The sequence below is a fragment of the Eptatretus burgeri genome, chromosome 11 (genome assembly GCF_056783735.1).
Source record: "Eptatretus burgeri isolate ZD-2024b chromosome 11, Ebu_testis_v1, whole genome shotgun sequence".
Classification (NCBI taxonomy): domain Eukaryota; kingdom Metazoa; phylum Chordata; class Myxini; order Myxiniformes; family Myxinidae; genus Eptatretus; species Eptatretus burgeri.
The window spans coordinates 16,552,249-16,572,460 of NC_140971.1; the positions used below are offsets into that span (position 1 = coordinate 16,552,249).

Below are 20,212 nucleotides of genomic sequence, written 5' to 3' on the forward strand. Positions count from 1 at the left end.
ACAGCCCCTCCGGCGTGATGATGTGCCTGAGGTATTCCAAGCGCTGCTTGAAGAACGCGCACTTGTCCCTGTTCAAGCGCAGGCCGCACGCTTCTAGCTTTGTCAGCACTTGGGCAATGTTCACGAGATGCTCGTCCGCCGTTTTCCCCGCAATGAGCACATCGTCCAGGTCGGTCTGAGCGGGCAGGCCAATGCAAACCTGATCCATGGCTTTCTGCCACAAGGCTGGGGCCGAAGCAATCCCAAAACAGAGTCGGGTATATCGATAGAGTCCTTGACACGTGTTGATTGTCAAAAGCTCGCTACTCCCGGGCTCCATCGGCAGGTGAAAATATGCATCACGCAGGTCTAGCTTCGTGAAGTATTGACTCCCAGCCAATCGCGCATATATTTCATCGATTGACGGCAGTGGATATTGCTCCACGCTGAGCCCCGGGTTAACCGCGGACTTGAAGTCCCCGCACAATTGGACGTCTCCATTCCGTTTCAGCACCATGACAGCCGGGGTGGCCCAATCTGAGTACGACACCCGTTCGATTACTCCACAGGCCTCCAGCCTATCCAGTTCACCCTTGACCTTGTCCCGCAGGGCATACGGCACCGGACGTGGTTTACAAAAACGAGGAACCACCCCCTCCTTCAGGAAGAGTTTTGCCTCCATGCCCTTGAGTTGCCCAAGGTCGTCTCAAAACAAACCTTGATGTCTTTGAAGAATCTTCTCCAACTGATCCTCCCACCGGCTTGGCACGGGTTGCACAAGGTGAACTGTGGCCCAGTCTAGCCTGATGCAGGCCAGCCAATCTCGGGCCGAGGAGAGACGGTCCCCTCCCCCGCACGACGTACAACGGAAGCGTGGCGACCTGGCCTTGGTACCGCACAGACACGTCTGCCATCCCTACTGGAGTTATCTTCTCGCGGGTGTACGTGAACAGCGTGAGGTTGGACCTGATAAGCTTCAGGCCGTTGAGTCTACGCGCGGTCTGTTCGCCGATGAGAGACAGCCGCTCCCGTATCGACCTGGAACGTGATCGGCGTTTTGTTCACTTCGACTTCCACCGTCATCGGGCGCACCGCCGCCGGGCCAAATGAAAACAGGCCCATCAACGGCTGCCGGTTCCGCCCCGGGTCGCCTCGCACATCGCCGTCTATGACCCTAACGGTGGCCGGCGCCCCACGGCACACACACTTCAGATGACCCACCTTGTGACAATTCAAACACACGGTGCCTTTATACGGGCACGCACGGCGCAGGTGTTGACCTCCGCATCCCAAACACGTCCGCGGGGCCAATTCGCCGCACGTGCGGCCGCGCGGCGACGTCCGACCCGCACCGAAGGTCGAGCGTGTGTCCGGGGTGCTCACGACTCCGCGTGGCTGGTGATGGCTCGAACATCCCCGCGAGTCTGCTTGACCGCTGTAGCCATGCTGACCGCCGAGTCGAATGTAATGGCTTCACCCTTCAGCCGCAGAACCGCTGAAACCATCTTCGCATCTTGTAAACCAGCGATAAAACGATCCTTGAGCCGCGCTGGACGCTCCCCCGCCGTGAACTTGCAGGCCACGGAAGAATGCTTAATCCGCGCCATGAAATCAGCGACGCGTTCCTCTGCCCCTTTCGAGAGGCGATCGAACTGGTATCGAGTGAGCTGTAATGACTTCTCCGGCGCCATGTGTGCTTTCATCTTCTCCACAATGTCCTGAAACGACAGCCCGTCATCACGGGGCTTGTCCGGCGCCACCAAATCACTCAGTAGTCGATAATGCTCCGCCGAAAGCGAAGCGAGCAAGATCGACTTCTGTTTGCTCTCCACATCATTCGCGTGGAAATAGCATCCCAATTGCTCCGAAAACAATTCGAAGTCGTCTCCGACAAAAACGGGCACATGTCCGTTTTCAATCCTCCTCGTCGCCAACTAGAGTGTACGAGGTGCAGTGGAACACGAGAAGCAAGCGTGCCAGCATCAACTCCGCTTTATTGTGCGACCGGAAGTATATTCCTGCCACCCCGAGCGGGCGAGGGATGATATACGAAAACCCAATCATGTGATACAGCACATTTTCTACCTTCATTAATCCACCCCAAACTCACATTCTTCATATTCCCCACCTGAAAGTCCCTGTAGCGTCCATCTTGTTTCCCTCTATGTGCCCCGCCCCATTCCACAGATCTCCTCATGTGTCTATTCCCCACTGTTTTGTGCTTCCCTCTCCCATCCCTCTTGTCTCCTGCTCCCCTTGTTATAAGTTCTGTGTGTTAGCTCTCATACAAGCCTTGACATTGCATTCAAAAATTAAATAATAAAAATACTCCCGAGCGGGAGTGCCGGTCATCTCTGCTAGAGGTCGAAAGTAACTCTGTGCCAGACTGGAATAGGGGCAGTTCATAGCGAACGCAGTGAGCTTCATACTTAACGCGTGCAAGTGAGAGAATCGGAAACAACAACAACAACACAACACCCCTGGCTATTTGGAATCCGTGTCGTTAGCTATGACATTTTGCTTCCGGTTGTTTTTAAACGCTGTGCGGTGTATAAACACGATTGAGTTTTATTTCTATCTTGTGAATATTACTTAACGCGTGCACATGAGAGAATAGGAAACAACAAAAAGAACACAATACCCTGCCAATTGTGAATCCGTGTCGTTGCCTATGATCCTTTTGCTTCCGTTTTTGTTTTGTTCCTGGTTTTTTTTTTTCCGGTTTTTGTCATGGGGAATGATACATGCCGGGAGATAAAGGCATCGTGGGAGACATGAAAGACCCAAATATCAGACATGGTGTATATTTTCCTCCACTGATTTTAATAAAGATATCTCCCGCATCATCAGAAAATAATTTTTAATCGTGATTTACGTTATTTGATCGCTGATCCGAATCCAGGCCGAAGTAACCGGAAATTGCGTATACAGTTGTGAACAAGTTGTAGGTAAAGTCAGAAGCGAATGTTAGAAGAATTCTACATTCACTTCCAGTATTTTTTTTTTTTTAGATGAGATCCTGTTCTCTGCGGTGTAGTTGTCGGTGTGAAGGTAATGTTGAGGATCTTTTTTTTTTCAGATGAGATCCTGTCCTAAGAGGTGTAGTTGTTGTTGTGAAGGTAATGTTGAGGTAATATTTATTTTTTTATATGAGATCCTGTTCTCGGCGGTGTAGTTGTCGTTGTGAAGGTGATGTTGAGGATTTTTTTTTTCAGATGAGATCCTGTTCTAGCGGTGTAGTTGTCATTGTGAAGGTAATATTAATTTTTTTCAGATGAGATCCTGTTCTAGCGGTGTAGTTGAGGATTTTTTTTTCAGATGAGATCCTGTTCTAGCGGTGTAGTTGTCGTTGTGAAGGTAATATTAATTTTTTTCAGATGAGATCCTGTTCTAGCGGTGTAGTTGTCGTTGTGAAGGTAATATTTATTTTTTTCAGATGAGATCCTGTTCTAGCGGTGTAGTTGTCGTTGTGAAGGTAATATTTATTTTTTTCAGATGAGATCCTGTTCTAGCGGTGTAGTTGTTGTTGTGAAGGTAATATTTATTTTTTTCAGATGAGATCCTGTTCTAGGCGATGTAGTTGTTGTTGTGAAGGTAATGTTGAGGTAATATTTATTTTTTAGATGAGATCCTGTCCTAGGCGGTGTAGTTGTCGCTGTGAAGGTAATATTTATTTTTTTCAGATGAGATCCTGTTCTAGCGGTGTAGTTGTCGTTGTGAAGGTAATATTTATTTTTTTCAGATGAGATCCTGTTCTCGCGGTGTAGTTGTCGTTGTGAAGGTAATGTTGAGGTAATATTTATTTTTTTCAGATGAGATCCTGTTCAAGGCGGTGTAGTTGTCGTTGTGAAGGTAATATTTATTTTTTTCAGACGAGATCCTGTTCTAGCGGTGTAGTTGTCGTTGTGAAGGTAATATTTATTTTTTTAGATGAGATCCTGTTCTAGCGGTGTAGTTGTCGTTGTGAAGGTAATATATATTTTTTAGATGAGATCCTGTTCTAGCGGTGTAGTTGTCGTTGTGAAGGTAATATTTATTTTTTCAGATGAGATCCTGTTCTAGCGGTGTAGTTGTCGTTGTGAAGGTAATATTTATTTTTTTCAGATGAGATCCTGTTCAAGGCGGTGTAGTTGTCGTTGTGAAGGTAATATTTATTTTTTTCAGATGAGATCCTGTTCTAGCGGTGTAGTTGTCGTTGTGAAGGTAATATTTATTTTTTTAGATGAGATCCTGTTCTCGCGGTGTAGTTGTCGTTGTGAAGGTAATATATATTTTTTAGATGAGTTCCTGTTCTAGCGGTGTAGTTGTCGTTGTGAAGGTAATATTTATTTTTTTCAGATGAGATCCTGTTCAAGGCGGTGTAGTTGTCGTTGTGAAGGTAATGCTGAGGTAATATTAATTTTTTTAGATGAGATCCTGTTCTCGGCGGTGTAGTTGTCGTGAAGGTAATGTTGAGGATTTTTTTTTTCAGATGAGATCCTGTTCTAGGCGGTGTAGTTGTCGTTGTGAAGGTAATATTTATTTTTCTGGATGAGATCCTGTTCTCGGCGGTGTAGTTGTCGTTGTGAAGGTAATGTTGAGGTAATAATTATTTTTCATAGCAAAAAGACATTTGATATATTTAATTTGATATATTTAAGAAGCGAATGCAAGAAGAATTCTACGTTCGCTTCGAGGTTTTGCCTATTCCATATTAAAGTACGTACGCTCTACTTCCGGGTTTCAAAACCACCCCCACCCCCACCCCGTATGCAGGTGAGCGACCACCCACCCAGCCCCCTCATACATCGCTAATCGTTTGCAAAGCCAGCAGTTCCTTATGAACCGATGTTTGTAAGCCATGACGATGCAGTCCCTGGCGGTGTAATTTATCATTTTCTTATATCACAGCACGTCAATTTTGAAAATAAAAGTACAAATTGACATTCAAAACAATGTTAATGTCAGAAATGAAAGTAAGTGTGCATATAAACTTGTGTTCCATTGTTTTAGTTAAATCTGACAAAAGCTTCAAATGTAATATTTGTCTCGGAGAGTTCCGGTTCTTAATTTTTTAATACTTTTATTTTTGTATGTACTTTATGAACGGCTCATACGGGGAATCAGAGCGAAGTTTGAAGGGCTATAAAATCGGAACGAGAGCAAATTTCAAAAAAATGGCTTGTGTTGTTCTAGATAATAGTCCGTAGTATCTGAATCACTAATAACATTTCATCTCTCTTGATAAATGAGGGAGGAGATATGATTTGAAATTGACGATTTTCGCAACTTTGACAGCCTCGTGACGTTGACCTCGACCTTGGACGACCTTGAAAGTTATATTGTTGTGCATGTCTCATCGACCTCTATCCATTCCACTATTGGTTATTTGTCTCCACTCGGTTTGATTGTGGACGGACAGACGGACGGACAGACAGACTTCGAGACTGGGGTTATTAGGTCATCTCTACTGAGATGATAGAGATGACCTAAAAACACAACCAGATACCTGTAGAAAACAGCCAGAATAGAAAATGAAACATCATTATACCTGTAGCATCATTCTCCACAGGTGCCCCATCAGCCATTCTGCCAAACTGTTCCTCATTAAATGAAAAAACTGACTGGCGATCATCTTTATTCTCTCTGCTGATTCTTTTTGCTCGCAGCTGGCACATCGAGTTCCTGTGGAGCAAAGAGGAAACGGTACATTATGATAAACCAGCATAATAATCCAATATGGCAATTCTTCGCTTAATGCGGTACAGTATATGCATTCCTTGAAAGTACCGTGTTACGTGAAATCGTGTTGTACGAAATCAATTTTCCCAAAATAAATAATGTAAAGAGGTGAACACTGTGTGTGAGAGGGAGCGGGAAAGACAGACAGAGAGAACTAGAACGACACTTGGTAGAGCACATACCTCCACCAGGCTGAACAGTTTACGTTTTGTCATCCCACCGATAGGCTGGATCTGGATCCAGACATGAACCAAAATTTTGTTCTGGTCATCTAACAAACTCATCTACAACTTTTTGAGATCTCATGCTACGCATTGTTTTTGGCCCCATCTCTCAATGGTGAATAATCACTTTAGAAATTGTAGTATTCGGATCCGGATCTGTATCTTCACTAAAATCGAATCAATTCATACTCGTCACATACCCAATCTCTCCAGCAAGTTCCGTCCAACGACCTCAATAACTTTTTGATGCTATGGTGCGATATATCGTTTGAGGCCTCTCTCTCAAGAGTGAAGAATCTCTTTAAAAAATTCTCTGATCTGAATGCAAATCCAGCTATTCACAGAAATCAAATCAATTCTTCCTCGTTACATACACAACCTGTCCACAAAGTTCTGTCCAAATCATTCCACAACCTCTTGAGATACCTTGAGGCTGTACAGTCTTACGTTTTTTGGCCCCATCTCTCAATACTAGTGAAGAATCACATTTAAAAAATTAAAAAATAAAAACATTCCAGTATCCGGATCCAGATCTTCACAAAAACATAATCAATTCGTCCTTGTCACACGCCAAACCTGTCCACCATACTTCGTCCAAATACGTCCACAACATTTTGAGATATTCTGCTTACAGACAGACAGCCCACCAATGGTGGTGGAGGTAATAAGGAAAGGATATACAGTCAACTCTCACCGCCCGCGTGTTCGCCATCCGCGATTTCACGTATCTGCGCTTACCTTTTAGACACCCTTTCTCTCCGTCCATGCCGATACTCCCGCGTATCCGCGGAAAAAAATTATCTCCTCCCACCTCAAACTCCTTAGGTTTTAATTAGTTGTTTGTTTTTTTTAACACTTTCAATGCTGGGATAACAATATTTCCCTTCATTTAACATTACCAGTTACAACATAACTGTACTGTATCGCCGGAAAATATACAAATTTGCCTTCTGCGTCTTCCAGGAACGTCTTCCCAGCACGGACAAAATAAACCCCGTCCACCCTGAACTCTTCGTATTTCATGTTTTTTGTATTTTTAACACTTTCAATGTTTGGATAACAATATTTTCCTTCATTTAACATGACGTGTTAAGTTATAATTGTACCGTATTGCCGGAAAATATAACAATTGGAAAATTTACATTCTGTGTCTTCCAGCATCTGCCGCATCATTGTCTTCTGGCTGCTTGGCGGTTGGTGAGGTGCGGTATTTTATTGTGATAAAACTTAGTACCCTGTGTATTTAATCATAGGTCCAAAATGTCCATCAAGTGGTCCATCTGCTGAAGAGCAGAATAAAAAAAAGTGAAGAAAGTGATGACGGTGGAAAAAGTGAAAATATTAGATCGACTAGAGTGGTGCACGTGTTACTGTGTTGCATCGTTCCACGCAGCACAAATCAACCGCCACTCAAAAGCCACGTTACAAAAGGACCTTCCATGTTGGGCAAAAAGTGTTCCCCAATAGAAAAAAACACGTTATAGCGAAATCTTGTTCCACTGTATAATGGATAAGATTTTCCAGGGTTAGTGGGGAGAAAAAAAAAACGATACATTTACATGATAGCAAAGAATACTTCACTCAAATCCTGGGCCGGCTGTGTGATGTGACGCGTGTGATGACAAACTTTCTGACATCCATTACAAAGACGTCTACATCTTCTTCTTTCTCGCTTGGCTGCCGGGTAGCCATCATTTTGTTTGACTATGCCGCTGATGCTGTGCTCCTTGCACTGCTACTCATTTCGCCGACCTTGGGAGGATGATAGGCTGAGTCCCCACCTGGTGTTAATTCAGCGGAAAACAGGGCTCAAACTCAGGACCCTAAGATCCCAAGCCAGCCACCCTAACCCTTAAGCCAACACCGGGTTTACTTGCTTGCTTAACAAGGGGCCACAGCTACATATTACTAGTGGTGTAACAATGTAATAACATATAAAAGTATTCCAATAGCCCGATTATAATAATAATGATAGTCGTCAGTATGATGGGTATCACAATAATGGTGGATATATTGTAGGTACCATTTGGTTTTGTTCGATTTGTCAAACTTTCGTTCGCTTTTATGAAACACGAGTAACAAAAGCATCCACATTGAGGATGTTATGCAGTTTTTGGTGTTGACATCTCCTCTGCGTTGCAAATCTAATATCGGATTGCAATTTCCATGTTTGGAATGACTAATGCGATGAAGAAAGTGACGATTTGTGCCACGAGTCGCTCTGCTTGGTATCACTCGGCTAAGAATGTGCAACTTCCCTTATTTGAAGTGCTTTCAAATCGCCGGTGCACAATTACTGGAAGATCACTCATTGCTGCACTATATTCTCGAAATACAATTGCACACCCAGGCAAGAAGCCTTCGGTTACATCACCAGCCTCTAACTCGTGATGGCTGTTGTCGATAATACTTTGTTTTTTTTTTAATACTGCCGATTAATCACAGTCAGACACATGCACCCATACAGATTCACATCACAGAGTCCAACATTTTACATGTCAGTTTATAGTTCACAAACGATTTGGCATTCAACGAAGATGTCACGTTTGGGAAGTTCTGGCTTGAGGGAGAAAATAGAGTTTGAAGCACAACCCACAAAATAAATGTCCCCTGTGTGTAATGCCATTCTAAATGCTCATATTGCTTTCCCTTTAAGGGGTGTGCAGAATGTGGTTAACAACGTACACACTATGTTTTAATTGACACGCATGACAGATTTACATGATGACCCAGCAATTGATATTTGGATTTGACATTTAAGGCATGATCCGGATAAGTATGGGATGGTATCATATTGTATTGTTGTGAATTATCCTCCAGGGACAAGGGAACAGGGACAACCGACCCAGGGAGCAGGGACAACTGACCCAGGGACTCTCCACGCCCACGCCTTTTGTAGGGTCCGGCTCCGCCCTTCGCTCCGCCCCGTTCTTGGCTCCTCCTTCCTTCGAGACGCTTCCAGAAATGCCTCGAAGGGGGGCGTTCCTCTCCCCCGGCCGCGTCACACCGCGCATCCGCCAATCGAGAGAGGACGCGCCACCCCCCCCCCCCTTTCTCACCAAGCGCGGGGAAAAATGGCGGGAAAACCCCACAGGCGTTGTTGGTTTTCTTCTCCACGCGCCGTACGACGAGGGAAGAAAGATTCGGGCGGGAGATATTTGCGCGGGCGTTTTGGGAGCGAGATCTTGACGGGAAATATTTAAGCGGGAGTTTTGGGCGGGAGATGCCCCTTCGCACTCTTGTTGCTGCTGCCACTCCGCTCCTTTCATCCGTCCCGCGGAGATCGTGACCGCACGGTGCTCGTTGAATGGAGAGTGGCGAAGATGGTGGTAGCGTAGTTGTGGAAGGTGGCGTCGTGGTGTGAATGGCGCGATCGTTGAGATGTTGGTTGTGGCGATTTTTGTTGTTGTTCTTGCACCAAAATAACGACAGCAAAAGAAAAACGGCTAACTGAAGAATCGCAGCCCGAATGGATCACATATATTCCCTCTATACAATGGGTTTGGGCTAACTGCACATGGACTTACCGATATATCTCACCTGAGGACCCTTTATGGTGTAATGCGAATTTCCACAGCCGTAACAATATCATGATAAAAGCACATCGTGCCACCCACATTGACAGTGACACAACCAAAAGTATGCATAAATCATATTTTTGGGTGTAATGATCATTTATAGACAGATTTTAGTTGACATCCCAATACAAGTTACCATGAGACGGTTGAAATACAAAAACAAGGGTGAAGTCGATGGTGTGCCATCGCGAATCCACACGCGTCATGCTTTAAGCAAAGATGAAAGATGGCATAAAGTTCTACTAGAAATGATAAATTTTTGAGTTGCAAATATCTTCTGGTTTGACCTTTGTAACCTCCCAGTCCCCACACCCTGGGACATTATGGTTACATATTTCAAGTGTCCCCCAATCTTGATTGCTGTCATCCTTCCGAGGTCGGCGAAATGAGTGCCAGTGTACTGGTCCCAGTGTATGCCCCGGTTAGAATAGGTGTACCATATCCCTGTGTGTCGTAAGAGGCGACCAGGGTTGGCGTCAGGAAGGGCATCTGGCCATAAAACCTTGCCTCAAGAAAAAGCCAAAACCCCTGCACAGCAGGGAAAAATGGCTGTAAAAACGGTCATTTTTTTTTTTATTTCCCCAATCTTGATTGCATAAACAAAAGTTAATTTGAAAAAAATGTCTTTAAATGTGCCTGGATTGCAATTTTTGGGGTATTTGACCCCATTGGTTGGGTGAAAATGATACTACTCTCAAACCTTCTTGCCATGTGGTGATCATAACGACCAAATTTAGGGAATTCCTGCACAACCATTTATGAGATAGCGTGACAGACAGAGACCCCTCCCCTCCCCCCCCACCCCCCAGGTTAAAAATAAAGTGGGGATAATTAAGAAGGGTAAACTGACACACCATGTATATCAGACAAGATGGAGAAAGCAAACTCATTCTGAAGCATAAAGAGAGTTGCTGGGTTCTCCATTTGAAAGTTCCAAGAGCACCATGGTAATTCCATGGAGACTTGGCTCAGGTTCCAGGAGTTTGGAATCCAAGCTTCGAACAGTGCTGTCCTTCACCAAATTTGAAAATACAACATCTGTAATACCAGTGTAATGTCCTTAACACATGCCATTCGTCTTCAAAGATTGTGCTATTCTCACCCTCAATTCTCCTCTTCTCAATGATCATACTCGCCTACACTTGTCTAGTTTTAAGGCTTGGTCAAAACTGTTTCAATCACACTTAAAAACTAGAAGGGCACTCGGTAGGGCGCATACCTCCGCCACGTAATGCCTGATCCACAAGAACATATCGGGCCCAAAACATTTTTGAACTGGAGGGGAGCATTCGGTAGAGTGCAAAACCTCCACCGCCAATACTGCTGGGTCACTTAAGTGAACCTGATATCCTATTCATTGTAGGTCAAAACGGATCAGACTCTACTGAACCACGATTGAAGAAACTAAACGAGATCGACGTGCATGTAGAAATGTCAAAAAAATAAAATCGAAATTTTTTTGAAAAAAAGTTGCAAAATTTGTTTTTTTTCTCTCTAACAATTTTTTGGGGGGGTTGGAAATCACTTAAAACATGTAGAAATGCAAAAACAAAAATTCAAATATTTTTGTCAAAATGGCTACCATAGGGCCATATTAGACTTTGGACCAAGTCCAAAATCTAATGGCATGATCCTTGGAATACCTAATCCCCCCACCAAGTTTCGTCGAAATCTGTCCAGGAGTTTTTTCCGTAATACTGTTCACAAACAAACAAACAAACAGACAGGGGTGAAAACAGTAACCTCCGTCCATCTTCGATGGCGGAGGTTAAAGATTATGCTATATATCGTTTTTGGCCCGATCAATCAATGGTGAAGAATCACTTTGAAAGTTAAATAACTATCGTAGCCAGATCGTCACCAAAATCGAATCAATTCGTCTTTGCCACACACACACAATGTGTCCACCAAGTTTTATCCGAATCCGTCTACAACTGTTTGAGATATCTTGCTCTCCATCAGTTCAGCCATATCTCTCAATGGTGAAGAATAACTTAAAAAAATTATCAGATCCGGATCTGCATCCGGATCTTCACCAAAATTTAATCAATTTGTCGTGGTCACACACCCAACATGTCCACCAAGTTTCATCCGAATCCGTCCACAACTTTTTGAGATATCATGCACAAAGACAAACAGACAGAAAGGGGTGAAAACATAACCTCGTTCACCTTCGGTGGCAGAGATAATAAATTTGAAAGGTAATTATTCAAGGGCATATCCTCCTGATTAGTTTGGCTGAGTATGTGGCTCTGCAAAAGGTGCAACGATACATTGGTCATAAAATCAAAACAATGGCTCGATAAAATAATATAAAATAAAATAATTCCCTCCCAGGATAGCACAATGTTCACACTGATCAACTCCGAATGCATATTCCATAAACTATGGGAGTCCATGGTAGATTCATGATCAACATTCACAGCTGCCAGCTTTGTAACGAAGAATAGGAAAAACTCCCTCCTAACCTCACCAAGGTACATGCCACTACTTGAAAGTCGTGATGAATAAGAATAGAGAGCAAACGTAATAAAGTAGTACAGACCGAATCTCCTTGCCGAGGTGTTTAAGCGAGTAGTTTGAGATTGCAGTGTGAGTCATTGGAGCTGGAAGGCAGGCTGCCTGCTCGCCGACAAGACCGAGTGGCTCTGGGAGCAGCGCAAGAAGAGGTGAGGCTTCATGTTCTGGGGTAGCAAGTTGCTCTATCGATTCCTCTGGAAATACAAGTGGATCATTTGACTGAAATAAGTTTCCAATGTTAATGACATCTATAAATCACCAAAAGTAGATGGATTTTTATCACACACGACATGTACACACTTTTGGTTCAAGACTATCAAAACTGGAGAGTTCATAAAACACCTTAACCCACACAGTCTTGAGAAAAGAAAAAAGAAAAAAGAAAAAGGAAAAGAAAAGAACATGGGTAGGGTCTGCGAGCAGCAAATTTGATTTGTCATGATGATGTAAACTGTTGTAATATTTTGTCCAAGCACTACAAACCTAAATATTTTGAAAGTGCCAAAAAGGCAATTTGTGTTCTGCAGTGATCAAGTATATAATTCAATTGAAATAAGGTAAAGATTTTGAATGGTTGTTAGAAAAAGAAAAAAAAAAATCTGGAACTTTACCGTCGTCAACGCTCTTTTGCACCACCTCATTAAACACGTTAGATTAGTTCTTCGTTCCTGTTGTTTGTGCGCTTCATGACGTCCTTAAAAACAGTAAGTTTCCTGTATGGATTTTGTTTGACTGCCAGACAGGCAGAGTAAAAGCACTGCTAAGTGATGAGTTCAATTTCTAACGCATGTTCAAAATATAACATTAAATTCAAATTAAGTTGTTCCTCAATCATAAACTGCCGTCTGTTGACACACACACACACACACACACACACACACACACACACACACACACACACACACACACACACACACACACACACACACACACACACACACACACACACACACACACACACACACACACACACACACACACACACACACACACACACTAACCCCGCAATCGCTTCGCGCATGTAGGGTAAAAATGGCAGATCACGTAGTTGGTGGTGTCGTGGTTGTAACATCTGCAAACAGTTGGCCATGGAGAGAGATGTGTCTGCAAGATGGGTTGCTCAATTGCTCAGAATTGAGCAGAAAAAGCAACAAAAGGAAATCTCGCAAGAGGAAGAGATAGCATTACATCCACACTCTGTGGCATAATAGTTATAAGTGAGTCCGTTCTATGCCTGGTGTTGGCTTTATGGTTAGAGTGGTGGGCTTGGGATCCCAGGGTCCTGAGTTCAAACTCTGCTCGGTTGTTGAATTAATACCAGGTAGGGTTGACTCAGCCTGTCATCCAACTGAGGGTGGCAAAATGAGTACCAGCTTGCTGGAATCCTGTGTCGGAGTGGCGACCTGTCCAGGATTGTGCCCAATAGCCCAGGAGACTGCTTAGGCAGCACCAACGCTCTGCACAGAGTATGGTTCCAATGGATGGATGGATGGATGGATGGATGGAGTCTGCTCTGATTCTAATAGACCGGCAGTACGATTCTGACCCGAGCCAAGTTAAAACAAAATATGAAAATGGTATGTGCTGCCCACTTCCTTGTTTGACGCTCAGCAATTGGAGGACAGGCTCGAGATAAAACCCGTGGATTTGCATCCCATGGAGGGGATGAAGGGAGGGAAAGGAGGGGTTTCCCCTGAATTAACCAACTGACTGCTAAGATTTAAAAAAAACCATAAACATCGCGAGCACCCAGAGTGCCCCCAGGAAGTTGCATCACTTCCCCAAAGTCCATGGTTACCTTTGTCTGAAGTCAAGCCCTGTGTAATCTCATGTATGTGTGCATTAGGGTTTAAAAAAAAAGAAAAAAAAAGTGTATTTTGAGGCTCTTTGTGGGGGGGGAAAAAAAAAAAAAAAAAACTGTTGAAACCAGGGGGTGAAAACCTGAGAAGTTGATGCCACTTCAGGTGAGGAAGCGGATCACTGACGATATGGCTGTATATGTGATCGTCTCACTTGATTCCCAGACTTATGCCAATGGCCCTCAAAGAAGATCATCATCGTCATTTAGTCTGATGGTCTGAGTGTCAATGGCGACTCTCCCAGAGTCACTTTTTACTCTGCTCATGAGCGAGAAAGCCTTCTCGACTTTCGCTGAACTGCAAATGGTATAGCCTGCACTATTTCCAGGAAGTGTAACAAATTGGAAGACTCATCTTGCCCATCTTTGAAGAGCACTCTCCAACGTTCCTGCCACAGCATTCCACTGTCATCCTTCTGTGCTATTTTCTTTTGAAAGGTCCAGTCAGCCATAGAATCTTCAACCTTGCATCCACGGGCTACAAGGATATCTTGAAAAACACGAAGGAGCAGTTTCACACATTTGTCTCAATATCCTTTCAATTCCTTCGGCCAGTTCCTCGGGTCCGCGTTGTCACAGCACTGAGAATCCCATCGGTAGAAAATGAAACAAATCTCTCTTCCAAGCTCCATGAGGTTTCCGTGAGACAACGACAAAGCAGCCTGACCTTTTCTAACCTGTTTCAGTTCAACACCTCCAACTCCAATCACTGCAGTCTTTTCTAACAGACATCCTCTTTCCTGATCACAAAGCAATCAATGATCGAATAAAGGAAGGAAGGATCGCAAGTACCAAACTGGTGCGTACGTCAATACAAAAATCGGTGCATCTGCACGTGTGAAGTGTTTACAATGACGGTGAAGTGAACATGGCAGTACCCATCAAACAACTCGATCAACAAATTTCAAAAGATGTGTACGAGCGATAGAGACCGCAACAATTGAGACCTAACTTGCATGTAAGAATCAAAATTTACAATGTAGAAAGTAAAAACTTGTCAAAAGTATTGCCTGGAAGCAATCCAATTTCCCTTCAACGTCAAAATTCGAGGTCAGGGATAAAACTGGGATGGCGAGTTATTGACAATGCACTTTGGGATTTCAAGGAAATTGTCGAGATTGACAGTTGACAACGCCAAAAAGTACAACGAGAGGGGAGTCGATGGCACGCCACTGCAAATCTCCATCCCCTCGCCCCCAATGTGCTTATACCCTGGCAGTGTTTCAATCTTGTGGCTTGCACTTGGTTCAGTCAAGCCAGTAGACGTCATGGCGACAGTGGAGCTGCAGTGATGTCATGGCTTTTGGTTATGTATGGTTCATGGAGAAGGCTTTACTATCGCGAAACAACATCGAGTGCAAATCTCAGATCTATCAGCAACGACCTATTCTGGGCCAACCACATCTCAAAGGTTGCCTCTAAAGAACTTGAGAAACCAGAATCACGCCCATCTCTTCTCCTGGATTGTGTTGAATATAAAGCTCTCAACATTATTGGAATCTTCTGCAATGAGGCTGGAACACAAGATTTGTTGGTCTCATCGCAAACAGCTTTGTGGCCTCTGTTGTTTGTTTTTTCTTCCCCACCTCTCAGCACTGAACGGTCTTCCAAGAAACCCTTCCATTGAAAAAATAAATAAATAAATAAATAAATAAATACACCCGTGCGGGAGTGACGGTCATCTCTGCGAGAAAATATATAGCCTCCTGAAGGTAGGGCAGTTTTTGCAAACTTTTAAGTCACATGACGCGAAAGCGAAATTCGAAAATCCGTCCCGACCAAATTTAGATATTGTCCCATAGATTTATATGCCACAATCAAATTCAAGATTGCTTGAGAAATGTAGGAGGAGATAGATTTTGAAAATCGTCATTTTCGCATGAAAATCGTCATTTTCGCATTTTTTTTGCCAACTTTGAAGTCACGTGACACGAAAACGAAAGCGAATATTGAAAATCCGGCCCGATCAAAATTTAGATATTGTCCCATAGATTCATATGCCACAATCAAATTCAAGATCGCTTGAGAAATGTAGGAGGAGATAGAATTTGAAAATCGTCATTTTTGCAACTTCAAAGGCCTCGTGACCTTGACCTTTGGTGACCTTTGGTGACCTTGAAAGTCATAACATCGTGTACGTCTCATCGACCCCTATCAGGATCACTCATGACCAGATCTCTCGCTTCAACTTCATTGTGGACGGACGGACGGAAGGATCGAAGGACATCGACACCCATATTATTAGGTCACGCTCGAAGAGATGACCTAAAAACAAAGGTTGTTACACATTAACTATATTCCCTTCCACTACGCCCCCCCCCAATACCCCCTTTGTGGAACCACCTTCCTGGGAAGGTTCAATCGCACTATTCCTTCCAGGACTTCAAGCAAGCGGCGCACGACCATCTCATTCTACCCCTCTTTTGTATCCCCATTAACTCAACCTAACCCAATCATCTTACTCACAGGTTACTGTATCTTTCCATTCTCCCCATATCCTTCACTTCATATTCGTTCATTCCCACCCCCATTTTGTATCCAACTGTGACCCCATTCTGTTTGTTGCCTTTTAACCCTCCATCACCTCATTCTAACAATATTCCAAGACCCTAGTGTATGCAGGAATTTGGAACATGCAGATTCCAAATTCCTGCATCCAAGTGCAGGAATTTGGAATCTGTTCAGGATGCCGGCAAAAGCTCACCTACTCTTCACGAAGAACACTGTGGGATCTTTAACGTCCACCAACTAATGCTGGGCGATGAGACGTCAGTTAAACGTCCATCCGAGTTGCAGCACACACACCCTGCCTGTGAACCACCGAGATGACGGTTTATAGCTGGGTCGGGACTCGAACCCAGGCGAGACGACCTGAAGGAGTGCGTGCGTACCTCGAGAGTCCAAGCCACCCTGCAGCCCCACATTCCCTCTTATTACCAATTAAGCAGTTCAGTACTATAATAACTGTACGCGTTTAAACTTGAGCACCAGACAACCAAAGTTTAAAGTAGTGTGGACAGAACACACCGACCTTCCCTCCCCGTCCCGTCTGGCTCCATGGTTGAAGCTGATAGACCCTGTGGAGGCAAACCAGACCCTTGAGACAGGCTGTACTCTCTCCGAAAATGTTGGAGCTCCTGCAGCCAATACATCATGATCTCTCGATTGGTTGCCTGATGGGACAGTGTCACAGACGAACGTGATCAACTGTCAGGATGAAAATACAGAAACTCCAACACTCATTTTGTTCACTCAAAACACCGCAAGTAATGAGATATTAAAATATAATAATAATAATAATAATAATTAAATCACACGTTCCTTTGAAACTTTACCAACAGAAAAATATCAAATAATCCTGAAAGCACGACACCACACGACACCACCACCACCACCACCACACACGACACGACACCACCACCACATCACGACACGACACCACCCGACAGGACACCACACGACAAGGCACCACACGACAAGACACCACGCGACAAGACACCACACGACAAGACACCACACGACAAGACACCACACGACAAGACACCGCACGGCAAGACACCACACGACAAGACACCACCACCACCACCACCACACACGACGCGACACCACCACATCACGACACGACGCGACACCACCACATCACGACACGACACCACCACCACATCACGACACGACACCACCACCACATCACGACACGACGACACCACCACATCACGACACGACGACACCACCACATCACGACACGACACCACCACCACCACATCACGACACGACACCACCACACGACACACCACCACCACATCACGACACGACACCACCACATCACGACACGACACCACCACATCACGACACGACACGACACCACCACCACACGACACGACACGACACGACACCACCACACACGACACGACACCACCACCACATCACGACACGACACGACACCACACGATACCACCACCACCACACACGACACGACATCACGACACCACACCACACCACATCACGACACCACACCACCACATCACGACACCACACGACAAGACACCACACCACATCACGACACAACACATCACGACACAACACATCACGATACGACACCACAACGACACGACACGACACGACAAGACACCACACCACACCACACCACACGACAAGACAAGGCACCACACGACAAGACAAGGCACCACACGACAAGACAAGGCACCACACGACAAGACAAGACACCACAAGACAAGACAAGACACGACAAGACAAGGCACCACACGACAAGACAAGGCACCACACGACAAGACAAGGCACCACACGACAAGACAAGACACCACATCACGACAACACATCACGACACCACCACACGACACGACAAGACACCACACGACAAGACACCACACCACATCACGACACAACACATCACGACACGACACCACACGACAAGACACCACACGACAAGACAAGGCACCACACGACAAGACAAGGCACCACACGACAAGACAAGGCACCACACGACACCACAAGACACCACACGACAAGACAAGACAAGACACTACAAGGCACCACACGACAAGACAAGGCACCACACGACAAGACAAGGCACCACACGACAAGACAAGGCACCACACGACAAGACAAGGCACCACACGACAAGACAAGGCACCACACGACAAGACAAGGCACCACACGACAAGACAAGGCACCACACGACAAGACAAGGCACCACACGACAAGACAAGGCACCACACGACAAGACAAGGCACCACAAGACAAGGCACCACACGACAAGACAAGGCACGACACGACAAGACAAGGCACCACACGACAAGACAAGGCACCACACGACAAGACAAGGCACCACACGAAAAGACAAGGCACCACACGACAAGACAAGGCACCACACGACAAGACAAGGCACCACACGACAAGACAAGGCACCACACGACAAGACAAGGCACCACACGACAAGACAAGGCACCACACGACAAGACAAGGCACCACACGACAAGACAAGGCACCACACGACAAGACAAGGCACCACACGACAAGACAAGGCACCACACGACAAGACAAGGCAACACACGACAAGACAAGGCACCACACGACAAGACAAGACACCACAAGACAAGGCACCACACGACAAGACAAGGCACCACACGACAAGACAAGGCACCACACGACAAGACAAGGCACCACACGACAAGACAAGGCACCACACGACAAGACAAGGCACCACGCGACAAGACAAGGCGCCACAAGACAAGACACCACACAACAAGCCAAGGCACCACAAGACAAGACACCACACGACAAGACAAGACACCACAAGACAAGACACCACACGACAAGACAAGGCACCACACGACAAGACAAGGCACCACAAGACAAGACACCACACGACAAGACAAGGCACCACACGACAAGACAAGGCACCACACGACAAGACAAGGCACCACACGACAAGACAAGGCACCACACGACAAGACAAGGCACCACACGACAAGACAAGGCACCCCACGACAAGACAAGGCACCCCAAGCCAAGACACCACACGCCAAGGCAAGGCACCACAAGCCAAGGCACCCCACGACAAGACAAGGCACGACACGACAAGACAAGGCACCACACGACAAGACAAGGCACCACACGAAAAGACAAGGCACCACACGAAAAGACAAGGCACCACACGAAAAGACAAGGCACCACACGAAAAGACAAGGCACCACACGAAAAGACAAGACACCACACGACAAGACAAGGCACCACACGACAAGACAAGGCACCACACGACAAGACAAGACACCACACGACAAGACAAGGCACCACACGACAAGACAAGGCACCACACGACAAGACAAGACACGACAAGACAAGGCACCACACGACAAGACAAGGCACCACACGACAAGACAAGGCACCACACGACAAGACAAGGCACCACACGACAAGACAAGGCACCACACGACAAGACAAGGCACCACAAGACAAGACATAACACAACAAGACAAGGCACCACAAGACAAGACACCACACGACAAGACAAGACACCACAAGACAAGACACCACACGACAAGACAAGGCACCACACAAGACAAGGCACCACAAGACAAGACACCACACGACAAGACAAGGCACCACACGACAAGACAAGGCACCACACGACAAGGCACCACACGACAAGACAAGGCACCACAAGACAAGACACCACACGACAAGACAAGGCACCACACGACAAGACAAGACACCACACGACAAGACAAGGCACCACACGACAAGACAAGGCACCGCACGACAAGACAAGGCACCGCACGACAAGACAAGGCAGCGCACGACAAGACAAGGCA

The 20,212-nt window shown here is 45.5% G+C and overlaps 1 protein-coding gene across 2 annotated transcripts in view; it reads right to left on the minus strand.

Annotated features, from left to right (window-relative positions):
* The window catches only part of TBC1D2B (TBC1 domain family member 2B), a 56,822-nt gene that overhangs the window by 31,478 nt on the left and 5,132 nt on the right, over positions 1-20,212 (minus strand). For both annotated transcript variants that reach the window (XM_085845360.1, XM_085845359.1), the window contains exons 2-4: positions 16,912-17,053; positions 12,048-12,216; positions 5,510-5,643 (exon numbers count right to left, since the gene is read on the minus strand). In XM_085845360.1, coding sequence (XP_085701486.1) covers positions 5,510-5,643; positions 12,048-12,216; positions 16,912-17,053 — 445 coding nt within the window. The remainder of the gene's footprint in view (positions 1-5,509; positions 5,644-12,047; positions 12,217-16,911; positions 17,054-20,212) is intronic.